This window comes from Neltuma alba, unplaced genomic scaffold (assembly GCF_004799145.2).
Source record: "Neltuma alba isolate B1F8T4 unplaced genomic scaffold, ASM479914v2 tig00012964_pilon, whole genome shotgun sequence".
NCBI classification, from domain to species: domain Eukaryota; kingdom Viridiplantae; phylum Streptophyta; class Magnoliopsida; order Fabales; family Fabaceae; genus Neltuma; species Neltuma alba.
The window spans coordinates 578,129-591,185 of record NW_021637323.1 but is presented as its reverse complement, the minus strand read 5'-3'; the positions used below and the strand labels follow the sequence as shown (position 1 = coordinate 591,185).

Genomic DNA, 13,057 nt, shown 5'->3' with positions numbered 1-13,057 from the left:
TAATTTGAGTAGATTAAGAAAATTAGTTAAGTTAGTTATTTGTAATAAATATGTGTTGTTTTTTCTAAAATACCCTTGTTAACTAAGTATATTAGCTAAAACTACTTACAATAACTATTTAGAAAAAAAGGATAAATATGAGACAAAATATATTGAAGTCTTATATTTGTGACCAAATTGAATGTCAAATTAGCTTTTACATTAAGGAGTAGAGATAGTAACAAGGTAATAATGAAATGGGTAAATTATGGTCTCTCGTATCATAATCAAAAAGAAATTTCCCCTTGTTTAAAATGCTATCCAAGCATTAAAATAATTTATTATTATTGTTTAGCTTTGATGAACAAAAATTGAGAAATAAACTTTCAAATTTATCTTAAATTTATTTTCTTGTTTTTATATTCATGCATTTTTTCAAATGACAAAAAGGGGTAGGTGTTATAGCTCTCCGAGACTAAAGTAGGTTTCACAATCACAACTTAATATATATTTATGGAGATATTTATAAATTATTAACCAACAAAGTCTTGATATTGATAACAAGATTCATAGATATATCCTTAATTGTTTTTTTTCCTTTTATATTCTTGCATCCTTAATAAAGGGGGAAAACGCAAACCGATATATTATTTATTTCTTTCTTTTTTGATAAAATTATTTCTTTCTTTTTTGGCCCTTTCCTATTAAATTCTTCCAACCACGAATATGGCTTGGAAAACTCTAGAATTAACCAAAACCAAAAGAAGCAATTAAATTCATACCAATTTAGGAGGGTCCACTTTGAGGCTTATGAGGGAAAAAAAAGAGGAAGATGAGAGAGAAAGGGATGGGAGCAAGCAAGAGGTGGATCATCTTCAATTCTTCACATATCATAAAAGGCAAAAAGACAAAAACTCTTAAAGTAACAGTTCTTCTCCACATTTTTCATCACTTTTCCCCTACTTCTCTTGTTTTGGAAACCATCTTTTTGAATTTTTTGACATTCCTCTATTTACCCTTTTGCCACTTCCAATATTTTCTTCTTTTTTTCTCCTTTTTTTTTTTTTTTGAGATTTAATGCAATCCTCATTCCTCCATATTCAATGCTTTCCTCTCAAGTCTTTTTTTTTTTTGGCCAGAGCTTCTTACCAGGCGAGCACCTACTTTTTGGTTATTTATTTATTTTATATACTCGATATTTTTGCAGGAAGCTAAATATAGATTATAAATAGCATCAACTTAGTTTGGCAAAGGGAATAGTATCAATTTAGTCTTCTTTGACTTTACCAAGCTGGAATATACCTTTGTTAAACACAAAAAATATAGATATATGTGTGTAAATATCTTTTTTTTTTTAAATGTAAATCTCGTTTACACATTTTGGTGGGATTTAGAAGGGATCTCAATTCTTGTGCTCCTAACAACAGAAGGAAAACTATCAAAATCCGTTAAATTTGATTTGAATAATTTAAAAATTAAAAATTTTGATATAAAGTAATATTGTTAAGTTTATAATTAAAAATATTTTTATTATGTATTTTTCTGCTATCTAATATAAAATCATTGTGAAAATTAAAATAAATAATGTAGAGCATCCTAAACATTTATTAAAGCAACAAAATATTCACAATACTATAAGTGGCCCAGATATCATTTCCAAAAATATTCAAAATGATTCAAAATATCTCATTAGATGCTAGTAAGATTTTTTTCCCTTCTCTTTTACTAATTATCGAAGTGAAAAATCCCATAGTGAATGAACAAGTGTCAACTAGTAACTCATCAATCCTTAATTTTAATAATTTTTAATTATTGCAATAAGGGCAAGTGTGCATGTTACGTATATTGGATTTGAGTCTTGGATTTCAATTTTTTCCCTCTCTATCTTTTTTGAATTAATTTTTTAGCAAATTGCTCCCTTTCTTTTCTAGTTATCCCATTGCTATTAACCATTTTTTTAAAAAAAGAAATAATTAACATAAAGGTGAATTTTTGCTATTAAAAGCATTGTGAGATGTTAACTTCTCACTTTCTTATACTTTCCAGAAGACAGAAAGTACCATAAGAACACTACTCTTGACCTAATTCTGGTGGTGCCTATGCTATTAATTGCAGTTGCCATAAGTGGCAAATAAGAAAGAAATAGAAACAAATCAGGAAAAAGAAACAACAGCATATCTGAACAATTTTTTCTCCTAATATGTCTATAAATGTAATATAAAAATTTTAACTAAAAGAATAAATAATTTCTCATAAAATATCTATATAATATGGAAATTACATCTTTTATTTCCAAGTTAAAAGCAACGACCTTTATCATAATTTATCTTTTAAATTCCACACAAGGTACGAGATTTACAATCTAATTCCTAACTAAAAGGTTAACATTTGAAGGGTTTTATGAATTTTGAATTCGTTGAGTAAAATAGGTAACACGAAAGAAGAAAAAGTGAATTGCCATTAAAAAAAATACAGATATAAAATTAGAAACAACCTGAAGAAGAAAATGGAAAAAGGAAATATAAGGAAGGAAGTGGGACCCAGCGGATACCCAATGGCACGAAAACACTCCAAATGTGGCAAAAAAGAGTCATGCACTACTCTAAATAGATAGATACAGAGCCATGCAAAGAAAGTTGCCGTTTCCAGTCTCTCGCCATTTGGGGTTAAAACGCTCTCTCTTCTTTCTCTCTCTCTCCATCTCTATTCCTCTTCTCCAAATTTAGAGTCTTTCCCTCAAAAACCCCTTCAAAACACCAAAGGGAGCTTTAGAAAATCCAGAAAGGAAGCTCCTTTAGGGGTTGCTAGAGAGGAAGAAAGAGAGCTCAATCAATTTCTCGAAACAGAGATCTCTGCATTGAACCCCGGATTGATCTTGACTCTGGTTCTGCTTCTGGGTTTTGATCAGTTGGGTCTCTGTGATTTCTTCTGAGTTAGAGAAATGGGTCGAGGGAAGATTGAAATCAAAAGGATCGAGAATGCGAACAGCCGGCAAGTTACATTCTCCAAGAGGCGTAATGGATTGCTTAAGAAGGCTCAGGAACTTGCTATTCTCTGTGACGCCGAGGTTGCTGTGATCATTTTCTCTAATACAGGGAAGCTTTTCGAGTTTTCGAGTTCTGGGTATGCGTTTAAATTTTTTTGAACTTTCGATTTCATTGCATGTTGTTTTTCACTACAGCCCCTGTTGTTTCTATAAACTAGGCTGGGAAATTTCAGCGTGTTCTTGGAAGTTTGGTTGACATGAATTATGTCGCTTTTGTTCCTCTTTTATATATTTACATTATTTGCATGCGCTATTTTCTTCCATTTCTTAAAAAAAAAATAGTAGACTTCTACATCTTTGGCCCTTACTGTGTTATGTAGAGTTCCTTCGTTTCTGGCGTATCTCAACGCATTTCTCTTCATTTTTCTAAAACATTGTCGTAAATCACTTCTTTTCTCTGTCTAAGTTTTTATATGATGGGTATTTGTGCTCCTCGAATTGATCATCTTATCACAAGCTTCCTGAAGTGAATTTGAAGTAAATGAAAACTTGAACTTTTTCTGTTTCCTTTTTCTCGTTTTTGACTTCGTTCATATGACCTCTATCTCATATTATGAACTTGAATTGCCTTTTGAAGTTGTGTTCAGCAACAAGATGGCATGCACTGTTTTACTGCAACTGGGTGTCTTCAAGATTTTGAAGTGCCATGTTAATTTTTTGCACTCCTGAGATTTATGGTGCAGATTTTATATTTTTACTAATTGTCGTTGTATAAGCAGCTTGAATGATAGTTTTTGACCAGAAAAATCTTGATCTCATACATTCATATGCATTTGAGTAAACTCAGCATATGGCCTAGCAAATGATATAACATAGTTCCTACTAACCAAACATGTGTCTTTGTACTTGCAATTTACTCTTGCAGTATGATGCGAACACTTACAAGATACAACAAATGCTTTAATTCTTCAGAGGCTGCTGTGGTGGAATGCAAGACAGAGGTACTCTGTCATATATCCATGAAACATGAACACAGTAAAATTCATAATCTTTTCCCTAATTTAAGGTAGTTCATGGTTTCCTGTCCATCCAGCTACAAAGTGTGCCTCCGGCCAACGCACATTATTTTGTTGTGATAGTTAATGTTGGGGACTTTCAATATATCTTCCTTGATTTAAATAATACGCAGTTACTCATCCTTCAAGCTACAGAACTTCGTTGTTTGTGGAACTGCTATGTTAATCTAGTTTGAATGTTTTATTTACTTGTGGGCTCTACCTACTATTTAGGTATAAGTAATTTATATTCTTGACCTTCATGAATAAGCATTATAGTTGCTATCAAGTACGGACTTTATTGAGGATCCTATTAGCAAGCCTAACATAACTGGCCAATCTCTTGATTTCGGCTTGCAATTGATGTTCCTATATATATGTGTAATCTTGAATATTTATGCCAAATTTTGACATGCTGTATATGATACTCCACTTTCTACGACTAGAGATGGGAAATGCTGAAAAGCGACGGCACTATTAAAATTACTCTGGTACAAGTCTGCTGCACTAAAACTCCAATATTTAAGAACTGCAGATGAAATTAGGAAAAATGATCTCCTATTCTTGCTCTGCAAATATTAGGAATTTTAAAGCACTAGTGAGCGTTCATTAAACAAACAACAAGAAGCGAATTGCTCCAGTTCAAATGGCAGCATCTAGCAATTAAAAATTCTTTGCTTTCTTAACCATTCTTCTATTGCTGCTTCTTGCATTAAGCAGTTGGTACTTCCTTATTGTCATTTCCTTTTGATCCATTCGTGGGATTATCATCTAACAATTTTCTTTTTTCAGAAGAAGGAAGATCCTAAGGCAGTGGAGACTCTGAAAGATGAAATTGCAAAGCTAGAAAAGAAGCAGCTGTATGTATTTTCAATGTGTTCTCGTAATCTCGTCTTGTTTAATATATTATGCTCATTTGTGCATTTCTCATGAATATTAACTCCTGATTTTACAGGCGGTTATTGGGTAAGGACCTGACTGGGTTGAATTTAAAAGAATTGCATCAGCTTGAGCAGCAACTTAATGAAGCGTTATTGTCTGTCAAGGAGAAGAAGGTTTTTCTCATTTTACTCTATTCTCTTCTGTCTTTAGAGTTTTTTCCCCCACTAATAAACTATAATTCATTGGTTGGTATGTGCCTTAATGTTTCTTTACAGGAGGAATTGCTTTTGGAGCAACTGGAGCAGTCGAGAGTACAGGTATATTGGAATCTGACCTTATCATGCAGACTTTTCTCAAATGAGATAAATTAACATTCAAATTTAGGAGACACCGCGAGCCTTTTGTTAGTAAAAGTCAGGAATTTTGTGTTAACAATGGATCATTGCAAGATTTGAGATTAGCCTGGAAGTATTCAGTCATGAGCCATGACCAAGCAAGCCTGAAAGAAATCAAGCTCCTTTTAATGGATTAGTTGTCAACTCTTGGATGGGAATTTATTAATAGTTGGTTTTCTCAAGTATTCCCTATGTACAAGAATTAGCTATGAAGTTCTTTGGTAAATAGTAAGTTTGTATAATGAATTTTTCTAGTTATTGGGCTTGAATCCTAAACCGTCAGAGTTTCTCAAATTGACACAAATGGATGCACTTAAATCTCTATCATCTTGAGGATTGTGTGCTGCTTCAGCATGCACTTATATCTTCTCAAAAGTCACAAGGGGCGAAAATATATCTCTTCCGTATGGTAATGAACTAATGAGTTTAATTTATTCTTTCAGGAGCAAAGGGCAATGTTGGAGAATGAAACTTTGCGCAGGCAGGCAAGTTTATTTTACCAAATGTGAAATTAATTATACAAAATTGTATGTCTGGAACAATGTATTTCTTATGACTCTGTTTCTCCTGAAATGTGTTGCAGATCGAGGAGCTTCGCTGTTTGTTTCCTATAACTGAGCATGTGGTCCCATCTTTTCTTCAATACCACCATGGGGAAAGAAGGGACGCCCCTGTAAATAATGGTGTCATAAGTTCCAACTTGGTCAGTAACTGTGAAAATGAGAATGGGGATTCAGACACTACCTTGCATTTAGGGTATTCTACTTCTCTTTGCCTAACTTAGAAACTGAGTTACTTGAAATCCTTATGCATTGCAATTTCTCTGTGAGCTATCATATTCATCAATCTCTTTTGTTGATTGCTATGTAAGCAATACCCATATATATCATTCATGTTTATGGTGGCCTCAGCTGCTTTGTGATCTACATTATAACTTGATAACTATCAAGGTTAGAACTTCAATGAATTTGCATTAGATGTTTAGCTATTATGTTTTCCTGCTAGGGCATAACATGTTGATCTTGTCTTCCCTAGAATTTTCGCATACTTAATTGCACTAAATTTTCTAAGGTGGGACCGGTCTTCAAAAATAGATCAAGCGAACCATAAAAAGACATTATTATAGTGTACATAATGGATCTTCGTTAAAAAGTGTATCTGACATGCTTACATGTTCATTCGTGATTAAGGGGGTATTTGGATGGAAATCAAACTATAGTTTCAAAAGTGATTTACAGTATACGAAGTAAATATATGGAGGAGTTTATCTCGATTTGCTGAAAAGTATTTTTCAAAAGCACTCCTCATGCCATCCAAACACCCCCTAAAACTAGTCTCCCTAAGTTCATAGGTTCCTTAATATATTCTCATATATGGCTCCTGTCCTGTAGGTTGCCTACTGATGTTCATCACAAGAGGAAGGCACCTGAGAAAGAAACATTCTCCAATGACTCTGAATCTCAAATGGCTCTACTCTGATCCAAATCAGGGACCAGAAGAGATGAGACTAATTTAGTGAAGTTATAGTTGTGCACAGTAAGAGTTTAGGCTACAGGTGAAAGGTAGGATCCCTAGGTGACCCCTAAAAGGAAAAAAGAACTCGTAGAAAGTAGATTTTGGCTCTTCCCTTGTAGGAAATTGATTCGCAGGATGCAGAATTTTTCTTCCCCGTTTTTTTAACCAAATTTGGGTGTAATGAGCTGGGAAAAATGAAAATCATGAACCTTGTTTTTGAAAGATCCCAGGAAGAGAATGATGCTTTTAGCTTTTAGGCTTAATTTTATCATCCAATGTTCATTTTTCATTGTCTTCTTCCTTTCTCCTTGGTCATTTATTATAGTTGGAAGCTTAGATGCAGCTGCATAAATCGGCATTGCGGAGATAAAAGGGTTACTTATCAATGGAATTTTAAATCATCCTTGGAAGTGTTATTCAACAGATACCTTGTGAAGCTAAATCTGTCACCTCCTCACCCTCTGGGAGATTGAAAAGAAAGAGTTTCTTAGCTAATGGGTTGAATTTCTTAACAAAGATTTTTTTCTTCGTAAACTTGGAATTAGATTAAATTAATCATTAGTAAACATGAGATTACATTACTGTATTTAGAAGAGTTATATTTAATTTTTGTTTTCTAATCAGATAATTGATGAGAAATTTATTTAAAGCATGTTTGGTCTTTGGATGCATGTTGCCAAGTAGGGCAGGTCATGAAGCACAAGGTCCCCCCCCCCCCCAAAAAAAAAAACGTAATGAAAATATTTCCAGCCCTACCCACTTTTTTCATGATTTGGCTTGGATAACATATTTCAATTTTTGGGCTGGACAGGTAGCCATTTAAGCCTTCAAGCACATTTAAAAGTGTGCCCGTGCCTCAAACACAATAAATAAAAAATCAGACTGGATATTAAACTGATAGAAATAGTAGTTTAAGAGTTATGTGATCAAACCAGAATCAACTCAGAGTCAAATCAGTCATATTAAAATAAAATAATTTACTTGAAAATAATAAAATACAATAACATCAATAATCATTAATAATAAAATACTAAGAAATACAACAATAATTTGGTTGTAATAAGATCAAAGTATAATAACATTAAGAGTTTTGATCTTTACAATTCATTAATAACTAAAATTAATAATTATTGATACCAAAATCACTACTAAAATTCATTCAAATTTATAGTAACTGAGATATTAAGAGTTGAACGGAAAAAAAAAAGGATCAATAGCAATATAATCATTTAAATTAGTTCATCATCAATTCACATAAGTTTTTATTAGTTTTCACCGGTTCACACTGATTTCATTGGCTCAATATCAGTTTAACTTGATCAATTCATTGCCTAAACCGGAACCAGCCGATTCAGTCTGATTTTGTTATTCTATAAGGGGGTTTGTTGTGGCTCCATTGACCAAAAAAGGATAATTTGTTTTCTTTGGATGAAAAAAGACAATTAATAATTATATTTATAAGATTTTTTTAAAAAAAGAATGTTAACAATAAAAATTTATCTTCTTTTCTTTTATACAAAAAAATTTAGACGGGTTGGGTTTCAAGAGTCGGCTTTTGTCTTTTGAACATAAATTGGGCTTTTTCTGGTTACACATAGATATACTCCTATTAAAGATAATCTTGTTTGAGAATAGAACAAAAAATCAGATTGAATTGGCCGATTTAATTGGAAAACCAGTGAATCATCCAGTGGTATCGAATTAGTCAAGAGCTGAGCTAGTATCAAATCAGTTTTTAGCTCTTGACCGATTCACTATGTAAACCAAAACTGCTCAGTTTAGTTTGATTTTTTTGTTCTGAGGGGAAGTTGTCGTGACTCCATTGAACAAAAAAGGACAATCTTTTTTTTTTAATAAAAAAGGACAATTAATAATTATATTTATAAGATTTTTTTTAAAAAAGAATGTTAATAATAAAAATTTAGGCGGATTGAGTCTCAAGAGTCGGTTCTTGTCTTGAACATGAATTGAGACTTTTTTTGTTTACACGTAGATATCTTCCTATTAAAGATAATCTTATTTAAGCAAAGAACAAAAAATCAGACCGAACTGGCCAGTTCACTTGTTTTAAACCAGTTAAGAGGTGAACCGATATCGAACCAATTAAACTGGCATGAACTAGTAAAAATTGATGATGAACTAGTTTGAATTATTATGTTGCTATTGATAGAGACAGGAATAATAGGGCCAACGGGTTTAAACGAGCCAATCCTACAAGGTTAAAATTTCAAAAATACTCTAATTTGTTAAGCTCGTTTGTTGACGGGCTTAATGCCAGCCCACAGGCTTTTAGCTCGTTTAGAAAAAATATTATTTTCCATATTTATTATATTTTTTAGTCAAAAAATGGAAACAAACTAATGAAATTATTAATAAAATATATAAATGTGAATAAAATTAAGTTACAAATACAAAACATTACTATATCTAAAGATCTATCAACATCCGAGAATATCTAAAACATCTATCAACCAGACAACAACATTCAAAAGTTTTATGAGTAGTGCAAATGTGTAATAAACAAATACTATTATTAATTTTTTAAAATTTCATCATCACTATAATCAATTGCTCTTCTTCATGAGTATGCTCTTTTTTCTTAGTAAAAATATCAAGTTTTTCTTCTTTATAGGAATTTTACTTTTAAATTTTACACTCTAACTATTATTTTACTTTAGTTTGACAAGTATTTGTTGAAACTCATAAATTTTTAATTCAAATTATAGAATAACAAGTAATATAAATATAAAAATACTCTCTTATCAAATATATATAGTTTTAAAATATCAACACATATATTATAAATCAAATCATTATTAAATTTCAAATTAACCCATTTTTTTAAAATTTAACTAGATAAATTATTGTCTAAAACCAAATAAATCAAATCATTTTGTGAAATTTAATTTCAAAATGATAATATTTAAAGTATCATTAACAATGTAAAAAAAATTAATAATATTAAAATTACAAAAAAAATTTGAAAAACAAAAAAATATAAAACGGCCTAAATGGCTGATTCTCGGCCCTGCAAGGCTAGTTTTTTTAAACCCTCGGTCCTATAGGGCCAACCCTTTTAAGCCCAACCCTCACAATTTTTGAGCCTAAATGAGCAGCCTTGACAAGCTCGACCCATTTTCCTCGCTCTAGTTATTGATCCTATTTTTTCTTATTTAACTCCCACTATCTCAATTACTATATATTTGAATGGATTTTAGTAGTGATTTTGGTATCAATAATTATTAATTTTAGTTATTAATGAATTGTAAAAATCAAAACTCTCAATGTTGTTGTATTTTGTTATTGTTACAATCAAACTATTATTATATTTTCTTATATTTGTTATTAGTGATTATTAATATTATTGTATTTTGTTATTTTTAATTAAATTATTTTATTTTAATATGACCAGTTTGACCCCGAGTTGATGTCAATCCAACAAACTAAGTCTTGAACCACTACCTCAACCAGTTTGTGTTCAGTCCAATTTTTTGTCTTGAGAGGCCAGTCCTGCCCAATGAAAAAAACACCGGATCGAACCAGTCGACTCAACCAAAAAATCAATGAACTGGCCAGTGATTTGGTTTGACGTAATCAATGAAGTAGCTACAATTCAAACCGATGGCAAACTGGTAAAAACTAACGTGAACCGGTTTAGATAATTATATTATTATTGATTCTATTTTCTCTGTTTTAGCTTCTAATATCTCAATAATTATGAATTTTAATAATAATTTTAGTATCAATAATTATTAATTTTGGTCATTAAGTAATTATAGAAATCAAAATTCTTAATATTATTACACTTTGTTATTGTTATAATCAAATTATTGTATTTTCTTATATTTTGTTGTTAGTGATTAGCATTGTTGTTATATTTTTTTAATTAAATTGTATTATTTTAATATGACAAGTTGAATCTTGACCTGACTCGTTAATTTTTAAACCACTACATCAGTTTAACTATCTTTATTTTTTTCTCCCCCGATCCCACCCCATATGCTGAAAAGCTCTCTCTGATCAGGGACCGGGGGTCAAGCAGCACGAACGGCCAAGATCTGTTGCAATGTTAACCGCTGAGATACTTCCTCAGTTGTCACGAATTAAAACGCTGCGTTTGAAAGGACGGCACCGGTAGCTTTCCTGAAACGCGGAACACGTCATCACCAGACGAATAATAGTAGCATAGTAATATAATAATACTGACACGGCAGGCTCATAGGGGCCCGATCAACCTACCAAGCAACTAGTAGACTACTATTCATTGTCAACACCTTAACGCGTAGAAATTAATCTTTTTGAAAAGATATAGGTAGCCAAAGCCAATTTCTTTTGAAAAATCATATATTCTTCAAAGATAAGTACAAAATCACTGTACTACTATTACGCAAAGAAATTACAAAATATTTACATATATTATTATTAGCATTACTAACATCAATACACCCAAAGGACAAAGACCCTTTAAAAAAGAAAAAAACTAAAAAAAAAAAAAACATAATCCTGCCAATCTTGAACGGTAAAATTCAGATCAAGCAACGGATTTTTTCCTAGGTGATCGGTCTCTGAATCTGAAGCAGTCAATCAATTCGTTTCTCTGTGTCATGACCTTGTTAAACATATCATCAACCTCCTTGCTCAGATCGTCCAGTCCTTTCTGGAACGAATCCACCTTCTTTTGTAACTCCAGGGCCGCATCATCTTTCGCAGCATCTTCAGAGTCGGAAGCAGCAAGAAGATCACCCACAGCATCGTTGATCTCTTTCACCTCCTTCAAAACCGGGAGTTTCTCACCGATTTTTGAATCTAGTGGGAGAAGAACCGAGCGAGATCCAGGAAACACGCATGATTTTTTCCTGATTTCCATATACGAGCCGGCATCGCCGGCTACAGCTGAGAGAACAATTCCACACACCCAGAATCCTACACTTCTTAGCTCACTAATAGCCTCTCCAAGAACCCTTTCTTTCCCAGAGAAATCCTTTGATTTCTCACTTCCACTGCTAAATCCACCCTCCAAATTGTGGGTAATCTTGTTATGATTCTTGCCAGAACCGATTTCAATTCCCTTCAGATGATCTTTCGCGGAAGAAGCCGATTTCTTGAGCTTAATCAACCCAAAAGACAGAGAAAGCCGAGATTGACCGATGTGAGAGAGAGAAGAAGAAATTACATTAAAAAGCTGAAGCAAACCCAAGCAGTAGTTGAGATACCCTTCGATAGAATCAGAGCTCCACTTACTGATCGGATAATCGATATCAACAGCCAGATTCGCAAACGCCTTGTGGGCAGCCGGTAACAGCCCAAAGCACTTGTTGATCCAGGACAAAGAAAGGTTCGGAGGGGAGGGATTTCCCAAACTGAACCCTAATTGCGTGACCAACTTGGAAATCTGGGACCGAAAATCCTGCAGAGAAGCAGAGAGAGCAAGTTCCTCCTGTGAATCATGACGAAGAGGAGGGGTTTGCTTCTGAAACCTGGCGAATTTCTGAAGCAACAGTGCCATCGGAGATAAGCAAAACACGAAACGAAGATTAGAGAGGAAGGGACGAGGTTTGAATGTTTGGTTGCTAAGGTTGGAGAGAGAGGGTGAGGATTAGGTTTTATATAAACGTTAAAAGGACGGAGGAAAAGGAAAAGTCAGAAACAAGGGGTGTGGCTTTTTGGTAGGGAGGTAGTCAAATCAGTCGACTCGGTTTTGCGTTAACGCTGGGGACACGTTGTTCTTGATCTCGACCGCATCGCCGAAAGTGGGTCCACGTGCAGAACCCGCAGGTTCCGGGAAGGAGAAGTTCGTGAGGGGGAACAATCTAGAGAGAGAAAATGTGTCTCCCTCTGTCTCTCTAGATTTTTTCATATACGACGGTAAAACATAAAATATCTTTGAAGCCCCGTGATGAAATTAATAATTAATCATCTAGATTTTTCCCATGAATTCAACGGTAGAATTATAAAATATCTTACACAGTAAACAAAATTAAAAAATATATATAAACGTACGTAAGGTTACTTATTCCCTTTGGGAAATTATTGTGATGGATTATAAAAGATCTCAAATATCCAAAATTATTTTGAAAGACTAAGGTCTTTATTATTTGCAAAAGAAGAAAATCATAAGCATAGTGACCAATTCATTCCTTACGAAGTGTTTAGGTGAAACCAAATTATAGTTTTAAAAATAATTTTATAATATACAAAGTAAATATATAAAATAAGTTTTATCATAGGGACAATTGCACTAAGGT

The 13,057-nt window shown here is 32.9% G+C and overlaps 2 protein-coding genes across 2 annotated transcripts; one reads left to right on the top strand and one right to left on the bottom strand.

Moving 5' to 3' along the window:
* Positions 1-2,755: 2,755 nt before the first annotated feature.
* LOC114733041 (agamous-like MADS-box protein AGL15) lies at positions 2,756-7,101 on the top strand. Its single transcript, XM_028920452.1, has 8 exons — positions 2,756-3,102; positions 3,891-3,966; positions 4,813-4,880; positions 4,976-5,075; positions 5,178-5,219; positions 5,741-5,782; positions 5,881-6,053; positions 6,689-7,101. The coding sequence occupies exons 1-8, from the start codon at positions 2,921-2,923 to the stop codon at positions 6,774-6,776; spliced, it is 771 nt and encodes a 256-aa protein (XP_028776285.1). The 5' UTR covers positions 2,756-2,920; the 3' UTR covers positions 6,777-7,101.
* Positions 7,102-11,343: 4,242 nt separating this feature from the next.
* On the bottom strand, positions 11,344-12,318 carry LOC114733103 (protein BPS1, chloroplastic). The gene has a single exon (XM_028920506.1). It carries the CDS (start codon positions 12,316-12,318, stop codon positions 11,344-11,346), a length of 975 nt encoding a protein of 324 aa, XP_028776339.1.
* Positions 12,319-13,057: the final 739 nt, after the last annotated feature.

Excerpts from the sequence above, each read along its gene's own strand:
- LOC114733041 (XM_028920452.1), top strand. The coding sequence starts at position 2,921 with ATGGGTCGAGGGAAGATTGAAATCAAAAGGATCGAGAATGCGAACAGC. Across the intron at positions 5,076-5,177 it reads TGTCTGTCAAGGAGAAGAAG|GAGGAATTGCTTTTGGAGCA; the intron begins GTTTTTCTCATT and ends GTTTCTTTACAG. Across the intron at positions 5,783-5,880 it reads ATGAAACTTTGCGCAGGCAG|ATCGAGGAGCTTCGCTGTTT; the intron begins GCAAGTTTATTT and ends AATGTGTTGCAG.
- LOC114733103 (XM_028920506.1), bottom strand. The coding sequence starts at position 12,318 with ATGGCACTGTTGCTTCAGAAATTCGCCAGGTTTCAGAAGCAAACCCCT.